The 16183-nt window shown below is 50.0% G+C and overlaps 9 protein-coding genes across 9 annotated transcripts; 3 read left to right on the forward strand and 6 right to left on the reverse strand.

Moving 5' to 3' along the window:
- Positions 1–999: 999 nt before the first annotated feature.
- VTP21DRAFT_9216 (uncharacterized protein) lies at positions 1000–2243 on the forward strand (the record flags this gene model as incomplete). Its single annotated transcript, XM_069400149.1, has 2 exons — positions 1000–2010; positions 2094–2243. 2 exons carry the CDS (start codon positions 1000–1002, stop codon positions 2241–2243), a joined length of 1161 nt encoding a protein of 386 aa, XP_069254104.1.
- Positions 2244–2902: 659 nt separating this feature from the next.
- On the forward strand, positions 2903–4337 carry VTP21DRAFT_9217 (uncharacterized protein; the record flags this gene model as incomplete). Its single annotated transcript, XM_069400150.1, has 7 exons — positions 2903–3071; positions 3140–3469; positions 3567–3683; positions 3760–3900; positions 3992–4099; positions 4174–4249; positions 4319–4337. 7 exons carry the CDS (start codon positions 2903–2905, stop codon positions 4335–4337), a joined length of 960 nt encoding a protein of 319 aa, XP_069254105.1.
- Positions 4338–4889: 552 nt separating this feature from the next.
- On the reverse strand, positions 4890–6909 carry VTP21DRAFT_9218 (uncharacterized protein; the record flags this gene model as incomplete). The annotated part of the gene is made up of 3 exons (XM_069400151.1): positions 4890–5127; positions 5238–6495; positions 6606–6909. The coding sequence occupies 3 exons, from the start codon at positions 6907–6909 to the stop codon at positions 4890–4892; spliced, it is 1800 nt and encodes a 599-aa protein (XP_069254106.1).
- A 176-nt stretch (positions 6910–7085) lies between these two features.
- Positions 7086–7424, reverse strand: VTP21DRAFT_9219 (uncharacterized protein; the record flags this gene model as incomplete). Its single annotated transcript, XM_069400152.1, has 1 exon — positions 7086–7424. The coding sequence occupies one exon, from the start codon at positions 7422–7424 to the stop codon at positions 7086–7088; it is 339 nt and encodes a 112-aa protein (XP_069254107.1).
- Positions 7425–8571: 1147 nt separating this feature from the next.
- VTP21DRAFT_9220 (uncharacterized protein) lies at positions 8572–8838 on the forward strand (the record flags this gene model as incomplete). Its single annotated transcript, XM_069400154.1, has 1 exon — positions 8572–8838. One exon carries the CDS (start codon positions 8572–8574, stop codon positions 8836–8838), a length of 267 nt encoding a protein of 88 aa, XP_069254108.1.
- Positions 8839–8853: 15 nt separating this feature from the next.
- Positions 8854–9443, reverse strand: VTP21DRAFT_9221 (uncharacterized protein; the record flags this gene model as incomplete). Its single annotated transcript, XM_069400155.1, has 4 exons — positions 8854–8914; positions 8976–9148; positions 9228–9322; positions 9380–9443. 4 exons carry the CDS (start codon positions 9441–9443, stop codon positions 8854–8856), a joined length of 393 nt encoding a protein of 130 aa, XP_069254109.1.
- Positions 9444–9635: 192 nt separating this feature from the next.
- Positions 9636–10485, reverse strand: VTP21DRAFT_9222 (uncharacterized protein; the record flags this gene model as incomplete). The annotated part of the gene is made up of 4 exons (XM_069400156.1): positions 9636–9811; positions 9902–9994; positions 10067–10277; positions 10381–10485. 4 exons carry the CDS (start codon positions 10483–10485, stop codon positions 9636–9638), a joined length of 585 nt encoding a protein of 194 aa, XP_069254110.1.
- A 620-nt stretch (positions 10486–11105) lies between these two features.
- Positions 11106–11785, reverse strand: VTP21DRAFT_9223 (uncharacterized protein; the record flags this gene model as incomplete). Its single annotated transcript, XM_069400157.1, has 3 exons — positions 11106–11294; positions 11379–11582; positions 11687–11785. The coding sequence occupies 3 exons, from the start codon at positions 11783–11785 to the stop codon at positions 11106–11108; spliced, it is 492 nt and encodes a 163-aa protein (XP_069254111.1).
- A 167-nt stretch (positions 11786–11952) lies between these two features.
- VTP21DRAFT_9224 (uncharacterized protein) lies at positions 11953–13411 on the reverse strand (the record flags this gene model as incomplete). Its single annotated transcript, XM_069400158.1, has 9 exons — positions 11953–12018; positions 12100–12167; positions 12237–12273; positions 12341–12423; positions 12495–12602; positions 12669–12732; positions 12803–12838; positions 12913–13247; positions 13318–13411. 9 exons carry the CDS (start codon positions 13409–13411, stop codon positions 11953–11955), a joined length of 891 nt encoding a protein of 296 aa, XP_069254112.1.
- Positions 13412–16183: the final 2772 nt, after the last annotated feature.

Raw genomic sequence — 16183 nt, forward strand, 5'->3', positions numbered from 1 at the left:
TTCCTTATTCGGCCGCATTCCAAACTCTGGATCTCAGCCCGACCGTTAGGCAGCAGCGGGTGGCTTGCAGCGGCAGAACTGAGCATGAGAAGGCCAAAGGGGAGAGAGGCAGGGGGAGAAAAAGGCAAGAGGCAGCGCGCGGCCCAATTTATTTTTTTTTTTTCCATATTGCTCTGCTGAGTATATTGGCCTTGGTACTCGTGCAGCCAGCCACCTTTTTGCTGCTTGCGCAATTTCTCTTTTTCTGAGGAAACCCTAACTGGGCCCCTCTTCCTTTCCTTCTCATTTTCCTTATTTTGCCGGTGGTCTTCACAGATGCATGGAGCACTATGCACGATGGCGACAAAACCAGGACCTCCTACTTTGCATTGTGACGTTCGGGCCATCCCCAGACGTTTATCCTTTCAAGTTGTTTTTCTTTTGGGCCCACTTTCTTTTACATGCTGTACGCTCCGACGAATGAGTGGGATCGTAGAGGGGAGCGCCTTATAAATACCGTCCTCACTTAGGACGCGTCTCACCTCCCTCGATCGATTTCTCTCGGCTATGGTCTAACCGCTTTCTGGGCTCTCCACATATTTGCGCATCTGTGTTTCTCCCCCTCCTCTCTTCCCCCTTCTGGTGCTCGTCCGCTTTCTGTTTATCTTTTATTTCATATCATTTTTTTTTCCCAGCCAACTGCTCCCCCCCTTGCAATAGGAAACTTTTTTTTGGGTCTCGCATTTATTGACGTTTATTTTTTTACAAAATCGTATTTATATTCCTTGCTTGGGCCGATTTTTTCTTTGCATATCCCCTCTCCCCTTCCCTCCTCCCCTCCTCTTTATCTCTTCTTGGCTCTCCTCTAGCTCTCCCATCCGTTATATTGTGGACTGTCGTTCCTCCCTCCTCCCACCCCCCCCCCCCTCGCGCCTAATATATCCAACCCATTAATTATACCCGCTAGCCTATTTATATGTCGTTTAGCTTGTATCTCATTTGTTTTTGAAAAAAATTATAATGCTTTGTGAAGCTATTGCTCCCGCCTTCTTATCTACCTGGTCTTCTTTCGAACAGCCTTCCTTTGAGGATATTATCGCCGTGAAACACACCCCTTCCATGGACTATCCCACGTCTACTGCTGACCTACCGAGTGCACCCGTTTTGGAGAGTTGGGGCGGGGATTATACAGAGGGGCCGCCGATGCCGCCAGAAGGTTTTCTGGCCACCACATCCAGTGAACGGGCGGACCAGGCAACGTATGGTGCGGGAGGAGACCTGTGGTCCATGCAAATGCCATGCTTGCCCTATTCTGTGCCAGTATCACACTATGCCGCAGGCACCTATCCATCCACTCAGCCAGCCTCGTTCAGGCAGATGATGGAAACACCCGACGGTGGTATAAGCGATCTCCCCTCAACTCCCCAAGACTCTCTCTCGCCCATCCAAAGCCTACAGCAGCAGCAGCATCGGCAGCCACAGCCGCAACACCCCCCAACCAGCGATCACACTCTTCTTGAAGATGTTCCTACCGTGCCGAGCACACCTTCCTCCACCAGCTCCTGGGCCCCTCCTTTGGTTCCATCCCAAATAACTCCACCCTCCCAGGTCACCCCTCCCGCCCATCCACATCTCTTCGATCCTTCTCAGCCCCCCATCACTCCGACCCGCACTGAATCCGATCCATTCACCGGAGGCCCCGACCCATCCCCCTACCTTACCCCCCCGACCCCTTGGACGCTTGCACCCCCTCCCTCCTTCTCTCCTTTCCCGGCCGCCCCCTTTCAGCCCCCACCAAGCTGGGATTCGCCCGCCCTTGGGTACGGGATCGCGTTCGGACCGCTAAGCGGGTCACCATTTCCTATGCCACTGGCATATCACTACCGAATCCCCGTGGTGGAGCGCCCGTTCAAGTGTGACCGCTGCCTTCAGAGTTTCCATCGAAACCACGACCTGAAGCGCCATGAGAAGATCCATCTCTCGGTCAAACCCTTTAACTGTGATGTGTGTCGAAAGCAGTTCTCTCGAAAGGTAAGCTAGGATGCCACGTCCCAGCATCAAGCTACTTGTTCCCCCGTCACCAAAGGAGCTGACCCTTATTAATTTACTTTTAGGATGCGCTTAAGCGCCATCTAATGGTGAAAAAGTGCGGACGGACACCTGCAAGTTCGCCCAAAGAGGTGGAAACCCCTGCAAAACAGGTGGAGAAGAAAAAAGTGGACGCGGAGGTCAAGGAGGAGAAGCCAAAAGACGTTGAAGAGTAAAAAAAAAAAAGAAAACATATCAGTATATATCTGTCTATATCTATACAAATATCTACACATATCTATTTTCTATGCGACTCATTTCTATTGTTGCTATCCTATTCCCCCCCCCTCCTTTTGTGCTGGCCACATCGTTTTGATGTAGAACTCTTTTACCCCTCTTATGTTTCTTTCTCGTTAGGATTGTTCGTGAGCGGAGGGTGTGAGATAGTCGTATACCTTATCTAATTTGAACTTTTGGCGTTCTTATTTACTATGTATGAATATTATGTTTTATTGCTGTATTATAGCTTTAAAAAGCATCCTACATCCTTAATGTTTCGCTTTTTTTTTTTCCCCCCAATAAACCAGGCTATTCAATCTACCTGGAAGCAGGCTGTCGAAACCGGATGACGTGAATATGAGAATCAATACATCTCGATGGGCCGAATAGGACTCGCCACACGCTCCGCGCCAGCTTCCATCCAGGATATTAACGGATTCCCATATGAGTTAAATTTAGCTCTCGGGGGAGGGCAAGAGAGAAGACGCCCGAGATGCTGCAGAGGAGGGTTAAAGAGGTAGAGAACAAAAACAGAATATACTTTTCCCTGCCTTACTAGTGCGTGCACATCAATCTTTGGGATTTCTCCATTTACCCGCATAAGGTTGAATCCGCGATGGTTAAGCCACACGCGAATTTCAGCAATAATGGGGTGGCATATATGGAAGGTGGAGGAAACTTTAGTGTCGGTGCCCTTCACACCCAACAAGTCCTCTCTCAAGCCATGAGTAACCGAATCCTGCTGATCGGTGACAGTGACATTGACAAGCTCGTGCTTGTCCAAGGTATGCGACTGATTTTTATTCCTTGCGCCCGAGAGTGTGCGATTCAACTGAATTCGAATTTGATGTAGACGTTCTCCGGAGAAGCAACCAACCCGCCCCCGATTCCTTGGATGCACCAGTGGGATGGCATATCGATACCAAGTACTATACTGCACAAGTCTTCTTTTCCTCCGCATCTTCCGCAGACGACACGCTCGATGGCGACGCAGTCGTATTCGTGTACAATAAGCAGCGATCGGGGGCATTCAAGCAGCTGGAGGAATGGATGGAGAGGATTGAGCAGCTGGAGCCATCCATTCAACTGTGCGTGGCAATGGGCGAGGGAGATTCAGAGGGCCATGAGGATTGGTGTTTGGACCACGGGTTTGATTTCGTTGATCTGAGCACAGCAGCAGATGGTATGTTACCCCCTCCCTCTTCTCTCTCCTCATTTCAATTGGCAAAAGAATCCATTCAAAGAAGAGAGTTCATTGATGGAAACCTCCTTTTCACCAGAGGATAGAAAAGAGGAGCGCGTGGCAGTGGAGCGGGTCATCGAAGTCCTAGAGGCAAACATGTGGGAGTCAATGGAGCGGAAGCAAGATCCGCGAGAGCAGGATTCTGCACAAAAAGGTAAGGCACGGCTTTCTTTTCACAGACGAAGGATTTGGCTGACCCTCTTTCTCTTAAATTCCTGGCCAAATCGAAGGGGAGTTAAGAGGGACGAATGAGCAGGCTGGGAAGCGCGACGAGAGCAAAGAGGGTGAGCATGGGGAGAAAGACGACCCAGAAAACGACGATCCCCTAGGAGAGGAAGCCGACATGCAGCGGCTTTTATTGAATGATCAAGGCAAGCGTTTTTCCTCTATGATCTACTCTGCCTTTTTGTTTTGTTTTCCTCCTCCTTTTCCATTCTGATCCCAAAGCATGCACATGAACAGACATGCCAAACAACGAAGAGGTCCAAGCTCTACGACAGGAGATCTTCGGGGACCTAGACGAGGAGGACGGATTCGACAATGCACTGGAGAAGCTGCGCGGCTTAAAAGGTATCTACTCCATCTTCTCTCCTCTCCAACCCCCTTTCTAACTCTCCTTATTGCTTCTCTCCTCGCCTATGCAGCCAAGGCCCAGACGCTGTCGGACGACGAGAGACGTAAACTGGCCGCCAAGGTCGCATTGAGCTTTTTCATGGAAATGTAATATACACATCACGTTTAGCTTATTCACACAAACATATTATTATGACCCCACGCGAAATCACATAGCATTCACTATAAAATATAAGTTCGATACACGATTACGAGTGAAAAAGGGGGAGGGGTATCCATGAATCAAAAGGAGTTCATCCTATTTACAAAAATAAACGAAAAAAAATAAGCATGGGTTTTTGAAAAGGGGGACTGAGGGAATAGGGGGAGAGAGAGGGAGAGGGGGAGAGAGGGAGGGAAGAGAAGAGTAGGCAGGGGGAGAGGAATAAAAGTACGTACAAAAGCGTTAACAAACGGGATAAAAATAGACAAAAAAAAAAAGAATGTACATGTACAAAAGGGGGTCGTAGGAGAGAGGGAGAGAGGAGGTGGGGGGAAGGGGAACTCGGGCTGGGTGGGAGGTGGAGGGGGACACAAAGGAGAGGAATGGGGAACGAAAAATAAAACAGATAGAAAACAGAAATAGTCGCCTAAATATAATTATAAAAAAATTGAACATCGAACAGGGTAGGGGTTAAAGCAAAATCACAGGCCAAACTCACTTCAATGTTATTGAAAATAGAATATAGAATATAGAATATAGATATATATATATATATATAAACATCGATATTGATGGGGTAAGGTGTCATTCTTTCGATCCAACCGAGGATTTTTTCGCATGTAACGACTTAGGCTTGCTGTAAACGTGGCATCGATGGGCGTGCCGATACCACAGCACCGAGTTGCGGCGTTTCGCGTTCTGGATGGCAATCCACTGCTGGCATTGGTGGCAATAGCCCTCTACGATGTCACCGTCGACGATTCGTCGCTCCAGGGGCTCTGTGAAGTGCTGGCCAGACACGGAGGAGATTCCGTGATAGAATCTAAGCATGTCAGAGAGCAAGATTGGGCGTTAGTTTGGAGGGGAAACCGTCAGAGAGGAGAGGAGAGGAGAGGAGAGGAGAGGAGAGGAGAGGAGGGGGGGAATAGTTACTGCTTGTGGTACCAGTAGGCGCTGTTCTTCAGCTGCAGCCATTTTCCGGGATGACAGGTATCACAGTAGCCCTCCTTCAGCGGGCCAGAAAAGCGCACCCAGCTCGGGGTATACAGGTCCTCGGGGTATCGGAGTTTCTGCCGCCGCGGCTTGGCCTCTGGATCCTGGGCGGCCCGTGCGATGTCCTCCGGGGTCATATCCAGCGGAGGGGCGTCGCCGTCCTCGCCCTCGCTGGAGCGGGAGGAGCGGGAGCCCAAGTCGAACGACTTGGTGCGCTTTCGGTCGGCGACCATGCCGATGGAGGCGTCGAAGGGTTTGGCGGGGGGGGAGGTCGAGTCGAGCATCACAAGCGAGTCGCGTTTGCGGTGGAAGGGGCGGTGGGGTGGGGTGGGCATGGAGGAGGCGACAGCGGACGACGAGGGGCCGGAGGGCATGGAAAAGGGCGGGAGCGAAGAGGGGGCCGACGAGGACATGGGGGAGGTGGACAGGTATGGGGAGGCGGAGGGGCGGGCCGAGGGGAGGAACGAGCTGTAGGGCTGCCCTGCCGCGGCCGCGGCCGCCGCGTAGTAGCTCTGGCCCATGGGGTACATGCCCTGGCTGTACACGCTCTGGGGAGTCGACGAGGAGGGGGGGGTGGAGTCGAGGGCTGCTTCGTTCTGCGACCAGGAAAGCCGGATCATCGCGCCGGGCGAATTCGACATGTTCCCCCGCATTTCGTCCGCGTAGTCGACCGACCGCTGGGAGGGGGGGTAGGTGGAGGGTTCGAGGTAGGCGGGGAGAGGCGACAGCCCGCCCGATGCATGATAGCCCATCCCCCCGGTGCCCCCGTTCCCGCTGACCGGCCCGCCGAGAGTCGCGCCGTGGCTGTTGGGCGCACCCGTGAACTCGAAGTTGGACCCTGCCCCGAACCGGTATGAGGACTGGTGGGAGGGCTGCGAGAGCGAGTAGGGAGAGGGGAGCGAGACCAGCGGGTGGACCTGCTGGAGGGGTTGTTGCTGTTGCTGTGGTGGCTGCGGCTGCGACTGTTGGTGCGGCGGTGGCGGGGGCTGTGGCGGCTGGGGGGTCTGGTGGGGGGGCTGGTGGTGCGGGTCGTGGGGGTGGTTCGAATGCTGGTCCCACTGCCGCCATGACTCGTGGCCAAAGTCGCCGGCGGGGGCCGGGCGTCGGAATTGCGAATGGTCGAGCGAATCGTGCAGGAGAAACCCGGGCTGCCGGGTGGATCCATGCTGCGACGGCTGGAGCGAAGCAGGCATAGGCTCTGCGAGGGGAAGGACGCAGGGGCAGAGGAAAAGGCAAAAGGGAAAAGAGAGCAACGAGATGAGTTCTTGATCTGTTGATCCCGCTCCTAGCAACAATAGAAAGGGTTACCTCGCTCAACCCCGCCCGGCAGCCCGTGATCCTCGTCGTTTTTGACGGCGACGGGGCGGGGCTCCAGAGCGGCCAGTAGAATGTCCAGTGAGTTTGAGTCGTTGGCTGGGGCGGGGGCGTCCGCCGGGGCGGCGGCAGGGTAGGCGCCATAGAACCGGGCAGGGCTGCTGTAGCGTTTGGGGAGGGAGGTGTTGGCGAGCGGCTGGTAGTGCCGGTGGGAGGCTGAGTCCTGGAGCTGGGGCGGCGGCTCAGCAGCATTGGAGGAGGCGTTTTTTCCGGAGCGGCCTGAAGGTTGGGCAATCATGTGCCTGTATTCGGGAGTTTGGAGAGAGCCGAGAATAGTGGTCTATTTGTGTTCACTCTAATGCCGAATATCCAATTTGAGGGGAGGAAGGGGAGGGGGGGGGATATGTCAAAATAGAGGGGGGGATGGAGAGGGGGACAGAGGGATAGGCAGGCAGGGCGAGCGCAGAGGAGGACTTAGCCGGTGATAGCGTTGGGGGAGGGGAGAAAAGATCCACGCTTGGAATGCGAGCTTGCCGGAGGCGATGTTAGCACTTGGGCGGGCCACAGCAATGGGCTTACACAATCGAACTGAGCTTCCTGAGAAAGGGCGGCGAAAGAATGGCGGAAATGGAGGCGGAGGGCGCGGCAGTGGCAGCGGCAGAATGCGCAGGGCGGAGACGGCGGGTAGGCGAATGGAACAGAGACAATTCTACAGGAAAAAGCAAATGCATTGGGCGAGAGGCCGGCATTAGCAATGCGAAAATGGGGGCGCCTCCGGGCTGGGGCGGGGGGGGGGGGGGCGTGGGCGGGCATACCTTGCAGAGAATCGCGATCAGAGGAGTTCAGGCAGCGCCGAGCGGGCGGAGGGCTAGTTTGTGCAGCAAGAGCAAGGGGAGAGAGAAAAGGCAGAGCGGGCACGGGTCAAAGGCATAAACACCGTATATTAAAAAAAGTCGCAATACGAGGTGCAGTGAGAGGCGGTGCGGGTGAGCAATAATCAAGGAGGTCACACATTACGACTTTTTGGGTTCGCGAGCTCACTTGTCATCCTCCCCTTCTTCTATTTTAACCTCGCGCCCAAATTGGCAAGAGTGGACGGGCAGGCAGGGCGGCCAATCCGCGAGCCGCGCGGTCCATTGGGGGGGCCGCCAACCACCTGCCCTCTTGCAACCCCACAGCCTCTGCCCTGCTGCCCTCGCCCCTCGCCCCCCGGCCCTTGCACAATCTCTCCTCTCGCAAACAATCCGATCCGACTCTCGCGATGGCGCACCGGATTCACCCGCGGGAATGGTCGACTTTAGGGTTTAAGCTTCCTCATCGTGCACCAGCTTAAGCCAAAAAAGCTCGCAACCCCGCCTGCGGCTCCCCTCCCCGCCCCGCCCGGCCGCACCCTCGCGCCCGCCGCCGCCCCACCCCGCCGCCCCCGCCCGGCTCGCCTCGCCTCGCCTCGCCTCGCCGATGCCGCGCCCTCCCCCTCTCTCCTGGTCGCAGGCCGCAGCCCTTCGGCTGAGTATAATTTTGCTCGTGACAACCGGGCCCTCCTCTTGTTGCTCCTCTGTCACGCGCTACCCGCCGCTCCAAACCATTTCCCTCCCCTCCCCCTACTAATCGAGAAAAGACTCATTTTAGAGTTCTGGTGGCTTGATCCGCCCTCATATACGCGAATCAGACACGGCGAATCCTGTTTTGTCTGCTGTTCTAGGAAAGGAAGCTTATCCGCCGTCGATGAGTGGAATGCAAAAGCCTAACCACGATAACCATAGCTGCTGCCGCTGCTGCCGCCGCTCACCATCCCACGAGCAGAGATAAGCGCATGATCTTAGCAAAACCGAGCAGCCCGCCGCGTAAGAACCGTGACGGCATTAGATAATCCGCGATATGACACCGCCGATACGCAAGAATGGCACATTCCGCTGAAAAGCTAAAAGGCTGTGGCTGCGAGCTACCGCGTTGACAAGCCATGCCTCTCGCACACCCCTCCCCCCCCGCCCCTCTCCGCAAATTTCCTGTGTCGCTATCCCAGACATCCAGAAAACTCCGGCCTGCAACCGATAATTTAAATTCGGAACAGTTACGCGCGTCTGTTTCTGCCCTGTTTCTGCCGGGCCGTGGTGCCTTGAACGCAGACCCCCCTTGGTCGCCGGCAAGGACCTCTCTTCGGCCCCCAGGCACTCGCCATTTTGAGTCGTTCCCAAATCATTTGCAGAATGCCGGCCCCTCATGCTAGAACCTCATTTCCACCCTAAACCCGATTCTCGGAGACGTGTAACCAGCGGGATCTCCCAGAGAGGATCTCCCGCCATCTGATGATGCCGTATTTTTGCTCTCATTTAGACTTGAGGAAACAGAGTTCCCTAAACCTACGAAGGCGTGGGAAATTCATTCCTCACGACTCGAAATCGGCTGGGAATGCTAAGCGGCGGCTTGCATGCCTTCCATCGCGCTTGGCGCGCCGGGAACGGCGGCGGTCGTCGTTGCTGGCCGAGCCTGCGGCCGGCCGCTTTTGACACAAGTCCCCCGTCAGGGCCGACACGTCTCTGTGTTGCATAGCAGACGTCATGGGATGCCACCGTTGAACGGCCTGCCATTGGCTCCCTTAAAAGGGAAGGGGAAAACCTTCACTGCATTGGGCCCGGGGGGTCGAATGAGAGGGGCTGCTGATCTAGGTGGGAACGCAGCGGGGGAAGGGTGGTTCTGCCGTGGCGGGAGTACTGGAGAATAAAGTCAGGCGTAGGCAGGAGGGGCGAATATGCCGATTTGAAACTGACACCGGCTAATAGGGTGCTGCATTAGTCCTTGCTTTATTTTACTGTACTTTAATTCCATATGCATCTGTGCGGTGGCCGCTGTGAATGGCCACCATGATCATGACATAAATATAGGTGGATGTATATAAAACAATATAAATAGTTCATGGTGGAAACGGGCACACAATGCCTACTCTCAACCGCCGAGCCATTGAATGCAGCCATCCCCCTCCTAATAGATACAACAAAATTCTTGGTGAAATAAAAGAAGGCGCCCCTATTCAGCTTCGCTCTCTCCGCTGTTCCTGGAGGTCTCCGCCTCTTCTGGCGGCCGTTTCTCCAGCCAGCTCGTACAAAACCGGCACCGTATTGCAGACACGGGAATGTCGGCGCGGCAATACTTGCATTTCTTCTGGCGCTTAATGATCTCGTCGTGTTGAAACACTTGAAAGACTATGATCGAAGAGGGTGGTATTGGAGAAGGAAGTGAGGTTAATTCCCATTGGAGCACGGAGGTGGGGACTCCAGAGTTCCATCACTCACATTGAATGATCCAGAATAACGCCGCACTGACGATGAAGAAGTTGATTCCGATCTGCGTAAATCTCCCGAGATTCCACGTCACCGCCCCGTCCGCTGTTTCCCATGGATGCAGAATGCGTCAAGATGTCGGAGCACATATCACACTGCATTTGAACATTCACTGACCTTGAGCCTGTTGGATAGTTTCATAATGCGCGGTCGCATTGGCCCCCATTCTTAGCACCACGAACAAATTGTCGAAATTGCTCCCCCCCAGCAGTAGACCAATCGGAGGCGTCATGACATCCTCGACCAGCGAGCGCGTGAGCGACTGAAAAGCCGCTCCGGACACCAGACCAACGCCTATGGCCAGCACATTGCCGTTATCGATGAAGTCCTAGGGGACGGGGGCGAAAAGCCAAGAGGAGTAATGGGTTCATGCATTCCGATGAGACCAAGATGATGATGATGATGAAGAAAAAAGGATGGTGCTTGCTCACCCAAAATCCGTCCCAAAGCGTCTTGCCACGCCTCACAATTCCATTTTCCAAAAGACTGCTGTGCTCGGAGTAGGTGTGCATATCTCTGGTGCGTAGGAAATTCATGAAGTGGGAGAAAAATAAAAGGGATCCCTAAGTCTTATCCAAGAGAAACAGAGGAAATAGAAATCGAGGGAATGAAAACTTGGGATCCTTGTCGAGAGGGTGGCAAATGTGGCTTGGAATCATGCAGGTTAGGTTTTATAATGAGGGGGCGATCCAACCTCTGAGGCTAAGAAGATTCAAAGCATGCAAGCGAGGCTGGCTTTTCGGATTTCATACCCAGACTATTTGGGAAATAAGAGGAGGAAAAATCAAATAGATTAACAAAGGAATATTTACAAAAATGCACAAAACAAGGAGAGGAGCGGAAAAGAGAGAGGGAGCAGAGGTAAGAAAAACCAAGAACACAAAGTCGAATCATCCGGTGGAGATTAGGAAACCAGAAAAGCGAAAAACAAAAAAAAATACATATCGGTAATAGAGAGGAAAGTAAAAACCAACCGTGAAAATAAACATATCTGGCGTATGATCGTATTAGATAAAAAAAAAATGCAAAAGAAGAGAGCTTAGAAAAGAGGGCGGGAGAGGAGGAGAGGGGAGGAGAAGGGGGGGGGGGGGGAATTAAGACAATAATCAAACCAGATAATAACAAAACTTTTACAACAATGAAAAAGCTGGTACCCTCATTTTCGAATGATATGGCTGTAATGGCCTGGCACCCTCAGACGGCACTTTTCACAATCCCCGCGATATCCCATCAAAAATATTCTTGTTCCACTCTCCTTAAGCCCGGCGCTGCTTGTGTTCTTGGGAGCGGCTTCTCTGAGCTCACCAGCGTCCTCAAGATCACTCTCCGGAGTAGGCGTGGGCGGCTATTCCATATTCCAAAAACAGGCAGACATACCAATCATGAGCCCATCCATTCTCTGGATGCAGAGCAAAGCATGGGTACTGACCTTGTCGTACATGATGACATCATCTACTTCTGAATAGACATGGGTGGGCAGCGTGGTGGAATCAGGCAGCGCAGTGGGACTGAGAGCAGTGGGCGAGGGAGGAGCCTCGATGGGCAGATTACATGATTGCGGATGCACCAGATTCACCGTGATCCCAGGAGGATCGTAACGTGGGTGAACTAGATGGGATGAGAGCTGAAGTCTCTGCACATGAGAATGCGGGTGGAGAAACAGTCATGGGTCAGCAAATGGTGGCTCATTCCCTCTACACAGCTATGAAAATGCTATGGATCATCTTGCTTCCTCACCTTGGCTCGATCGCACCCCTTCCCCCCGCTAAAGGAGTAGGCCCGTTTTCGACTTAAGGGCGTATGTAAGTCGGGGGATTCCACGCGGGGCATGTTCATGGTGATTGGTTTTTATTTGTTAATTGCTTTGAATGGGACGAAATAGGGAAACCAGAAAAGCACGTATAGGAAGAGAGAAGCAAAATATGGAGGGCCGTTTGCAATAATTTTTATTCCAAATCATGATCTGAATCACCCAATCATGGGTATGTAGGAATCTACAGCGCCTACTTGTGCTTGAAATCGGCCTTTCTCTTCTCGACAAAAGCGCCCATTCCTTCCTTTTGATCCGCCTACGAGGAGAAGGGGGAGGGGAGCAGATGAGGTAAGACGATTGGTCTAAAATAGAGGCACACTATCTATAGAACACTTGCCGTGCCGAAGGTGCTCTGGAATAGGCGGCGTTCAAACAACAAGCCCGCGCTCAACGGAATCTCAAAGGCTAAAGCGGAAGGCTAGGAGGTTAAACACCATACATTGAAACTTTCTGTCCCAAAAGAATGTGTCTTACATTGGTTGATAGCCTCTTTGATCATCATGACTGCAGGCTATGGCAAGAAAAAAGACAACGATTACAGACTGAAGAGAGATGGTTGAAGAAGCAATTCACCCCACCAGAGATTGGTTCGCAATCACCTCAGCGGTCTTAAGGGCCTCCTCCAATAGCTTGTCGGGCGAAACAACCTTGCTAACCAGGCCTGTTATATCAGAGATCCCCGCTTAGATTTACTGGAGTTGGGGGAAAAAATGTCCTCCATCACGAGTTTACCTAGACTCTTCGCCTCGTGTGCATCGAGATTGACATTTCCCGCCAGGCACATCTCCATCGCCTTAGATTTCCCAACCGCCTTGACGAGTCGTTGCGTACCTCCCGCCCCTAAAAGTGACCACAACAATATTAAGATAGGAGGAAGAGTGGATACGCGATATCGTGCCGAATTACCTGGAATGGTACCAAGCTTGATCTCAGGTTGGCCAAAGACAGCCTTTTCACCAGCATAGATAATCTATTGGGAAATAAACACGAGAAGGACTTAGCGAAACACGTAAGCAGTAAAGAGAATTGGGCGGACTTACATCGCACATCATGGCCAACTCGCATCCTCCTCCGAGCTACGTAAAAAAAAAGAGGCACAACAGGAATTAAATCGAAAAACATTCGCAAACCAGCAACTGAAATAGTGTACCGCAAAGCCGTTCACAGCCGCGATGATAGGCTTTCTCATGGTGGTGATTTTGGTCCAATGTCCCAAGAAATTCTGCTTGAAGCAATCAACTGCATTCTGGTCCTTCATTTCCTTAATATCTGCACCCGCTGCAAATGCCCTCTCACTCCCAGTGAGCACAATGGCACCAATGCCGTCGTCGCGATCAAACGATTCAAGGGCATCATTCAACTCGTGAAAGAGATCGCTGCAAAGCGCGTTGAGGGCCTTGGGGCGATTTAACGTGATAAGCGCCACTCTCCCTTTTGTTTCCGTCTTGATAAACTCATAGGTGGAGGTGGAAGTGGGCGTGGCATCTGCAAAGAAATAAAATAAGTATTCGATTGTAGTAGTATGAAAAATCGCCTATAAAATAATTCTAGCTACTTTGAAGAGCTGCCGTGGTCGAGAGCCTGGCAATAGGCTTGTACATGGGCTGTTGTGAGAGTGGGCGGACAAGGGATGCGAGGAGATGTCTCATTTTGTTTCGTGTTGGGGTTGCTTGACAAGAGAGCTGTTCTGTAATGAATTCGGAAGCACTCTTATATATCGCGTGAAAAAATTTACCGTGAAGCGTGAGAAGAGAATGAAGCTAGGTTAGGGGAGTTTTAATTTTCGGGATATCGAAATTACAAGTGCTGGCCACACTAAGGTGGGATGAAAAGCGTTACAGACCAAGGTAGTGCTTGATTTTTGCTGTGAGTTGTAAAAAGCACGGCTTATAAACACTATGAGATTGAAACACGTATGCTTCCCTTAAGCATCCTTTGTTTTTCCAAGTGACACTTTCGATATTTGCGCTATTAGGCTCGAATCTACGGCTAAATATTTCAAATTCTATGGAGAGCAGCGCTGGGTAGAAAGGATTAAACGAGCATATGAATAATGGTCAGTGATATAGCCTATAGCTTGTGAGGTAGATGATACAGGTTAACCTGAGCGGTTTCTGGTGAACTATAAACTAATATAAAACTCGGTCGCCTTAGGTTAACCAAAGAAACTTAGATCTCTGGAAACTCATAGTTTTCTTTTTCTCCCTCTTGAAGGACTATACATTGTCTTGGAGTATGAGGGTAAAGATTGTCCGTGTATTCTAGATAGTATGAAAAAACAACAGCACCTCCGTTCTGTGAATGAAAAAATATTAAACCCTATCCAGCTGTTCTATCTATGCAAGAGAAGATGAAGTATATAAAATCGTATGTGCTCATTCCTCTTTGGAGAATTTGGCAAAGACTCAGACTCCAAACTAGGAAATAAAACAGGGGATGGAGGAGGGTGGAAACAGTGCTTGACCTCGAAACATTAGTACCAGAAGCTACTATCAATAAACTACAGTCTAAATGCAGCTAGTCCTGTTAAACTCGTTTTTAACTGGCAAGGTTGAGATTTTGCATTATATATCTGAAAAATGCCCGACTAAAACATTACCATCGAGGATCCGCTGGGACAGATAAAATAGGCTTCATACTCTACATTGTTAATGAAGCTCGGAAAAGAGATGGGTCAGTGAAGTGTATCCCTCAAGGTTAAAAAAAATGATTTAAAATAATACGAAAATGACTTGTGTGATGAATAGGTCTTGCCCAACTAAGAGATTGTAAGGCAAAGGTATATCTCCGCAGTAAATGGAAGATTTTGTAAAGGCTAAAATACCATTTACAAAAAGTAGCCAATGTCAACAGTGGGACTGATTTACTTGAACAATTCAAAGGTAGTGAACCCAAAATCAAAGAAGACTGGATGGCTCTCTCAATATGTCAATTATCTCTGAGGAATTAAAAGGAAATGCACAGCAATCCTCTGAGGTTGCGCGATATCTAATCTGTAGCACTCTACAATGTGTTCCGATATCATCTCTACTGTCTTGGAAAAGGCTTACATGAATTTCGCTGAGGAAAATAGCATAATATTTTTTTGGTACCAAGGCAATGGGTAGCACATATAGTAAATTAATAACGAAAAGGAAATTTCTCTTTTCGTTATTAACTTACTACAAGAGCATGAATGCATTTTGGAAGGTTTGTAATGCCTATAATTGCTTCTGAAATAGTTTTATTGCGAGAAAAATTCGAATAAAATAGTATATTCTATAGAACTATCAATAGCTTTCTTTCCTCCATGTTATATTTTTGGCTAGTCAATATAATTTTGTTTTTTTTTTTTGTTTTTGTTTTTCTAGAAACTGAAGGCCATGAAGTTGACTCGCATATTCGCGTCCTAACAATTGTACATGAATAAAGCTTCACGCCTGAATGAAAAACCAGAGCACGCCAGAGTTAAATTCGAGGAGCTGCCCAGAAATTATCCAAAGAATGGAGATGGCGGTACTGTTCCTCTAATATAGCTTAGACTGAGTACAGCAAATTTCAAGCCGTTTTGCAGAGATATCTATGAGAGTATTGCCAAGAAGACAGGGGGAAGAAATATAAAACTTAATTCCTACCGGTGAGAACGCAATTTACTATTTTTGATAATAAGTACAGCATATACTATCAAATTAATCCATAATTGGGAGTTAGGTATTCCTTGTGACGAAAGCTGTGGTAAAGGTGTAGAAGTTTTACCTATTGGCTAATTCCAAAAAGTTTGAGGCTGAGAAAACTTACATTGGGAATACCTAGAAACCATAATATATTACAAGAGGATATTTTTCTCTTAATAAATGAAGAGTTAGTGCGCTATTCGATATCTATCTAATTTCGAGTAACAAATGGTGCAATAAAGCGATGAACTATTCTTCGTACACAAAAGAATCGAAGAGTTAAAATCAACCTCACGAAAATTATAGATTGGTAATTAATATAGATAAACAGCCCATGGATTGTATCTCCATTGATGATAAAAAAAGGAAATATAGAAACAAACAAACAAAACATAAAAAAGCCAACATTGGTAACTGGCCCTGATTGTAGCCGGTTTTTAAGGGTTGTGCAGGGTCTTGATTTTCGGTAGCCCACCGTTTCCTGTGATGATATGGAACAGCCAATAAGTAGAAAGATCCAAAGTGTTGGTATCATATAAGTATAGCCAGTGAATTCTTTATCTGGGCTATATTGAAACTTAATGATAATAAATAACCTTCGGGTAGTCGATATATGCGATCATTTTCGGAAATGTGCCATAATGGGAGCCAACTTCAGTGTAGATTTGAGCCGGCTTAAAGCATAGAAATACTTCAACCAAAGCGAAAGGAGATTGTCACAATGGTGATGGAAAGGATTTAAGGGATAATTCATGTAGCATACCTGCT

The sequence above is a fragment of the Calcarisporiella thermophila genome (assembly GCF_041956535.1).
Source record: "Calcarisporiella thermophila strain CBS 279.70 unplaced genomic scaffold VTP21scaffold_5, whole genome shotgun sequence".
Lineage (NCBI taxonomy): Eukaryota > Fungi > Calcarisporiellomycota > Calcarisporiellomycetes > Calcarisporiellales > Calcarisporiellaceae > Calcarisporiella > Calcarisporiella thermophila.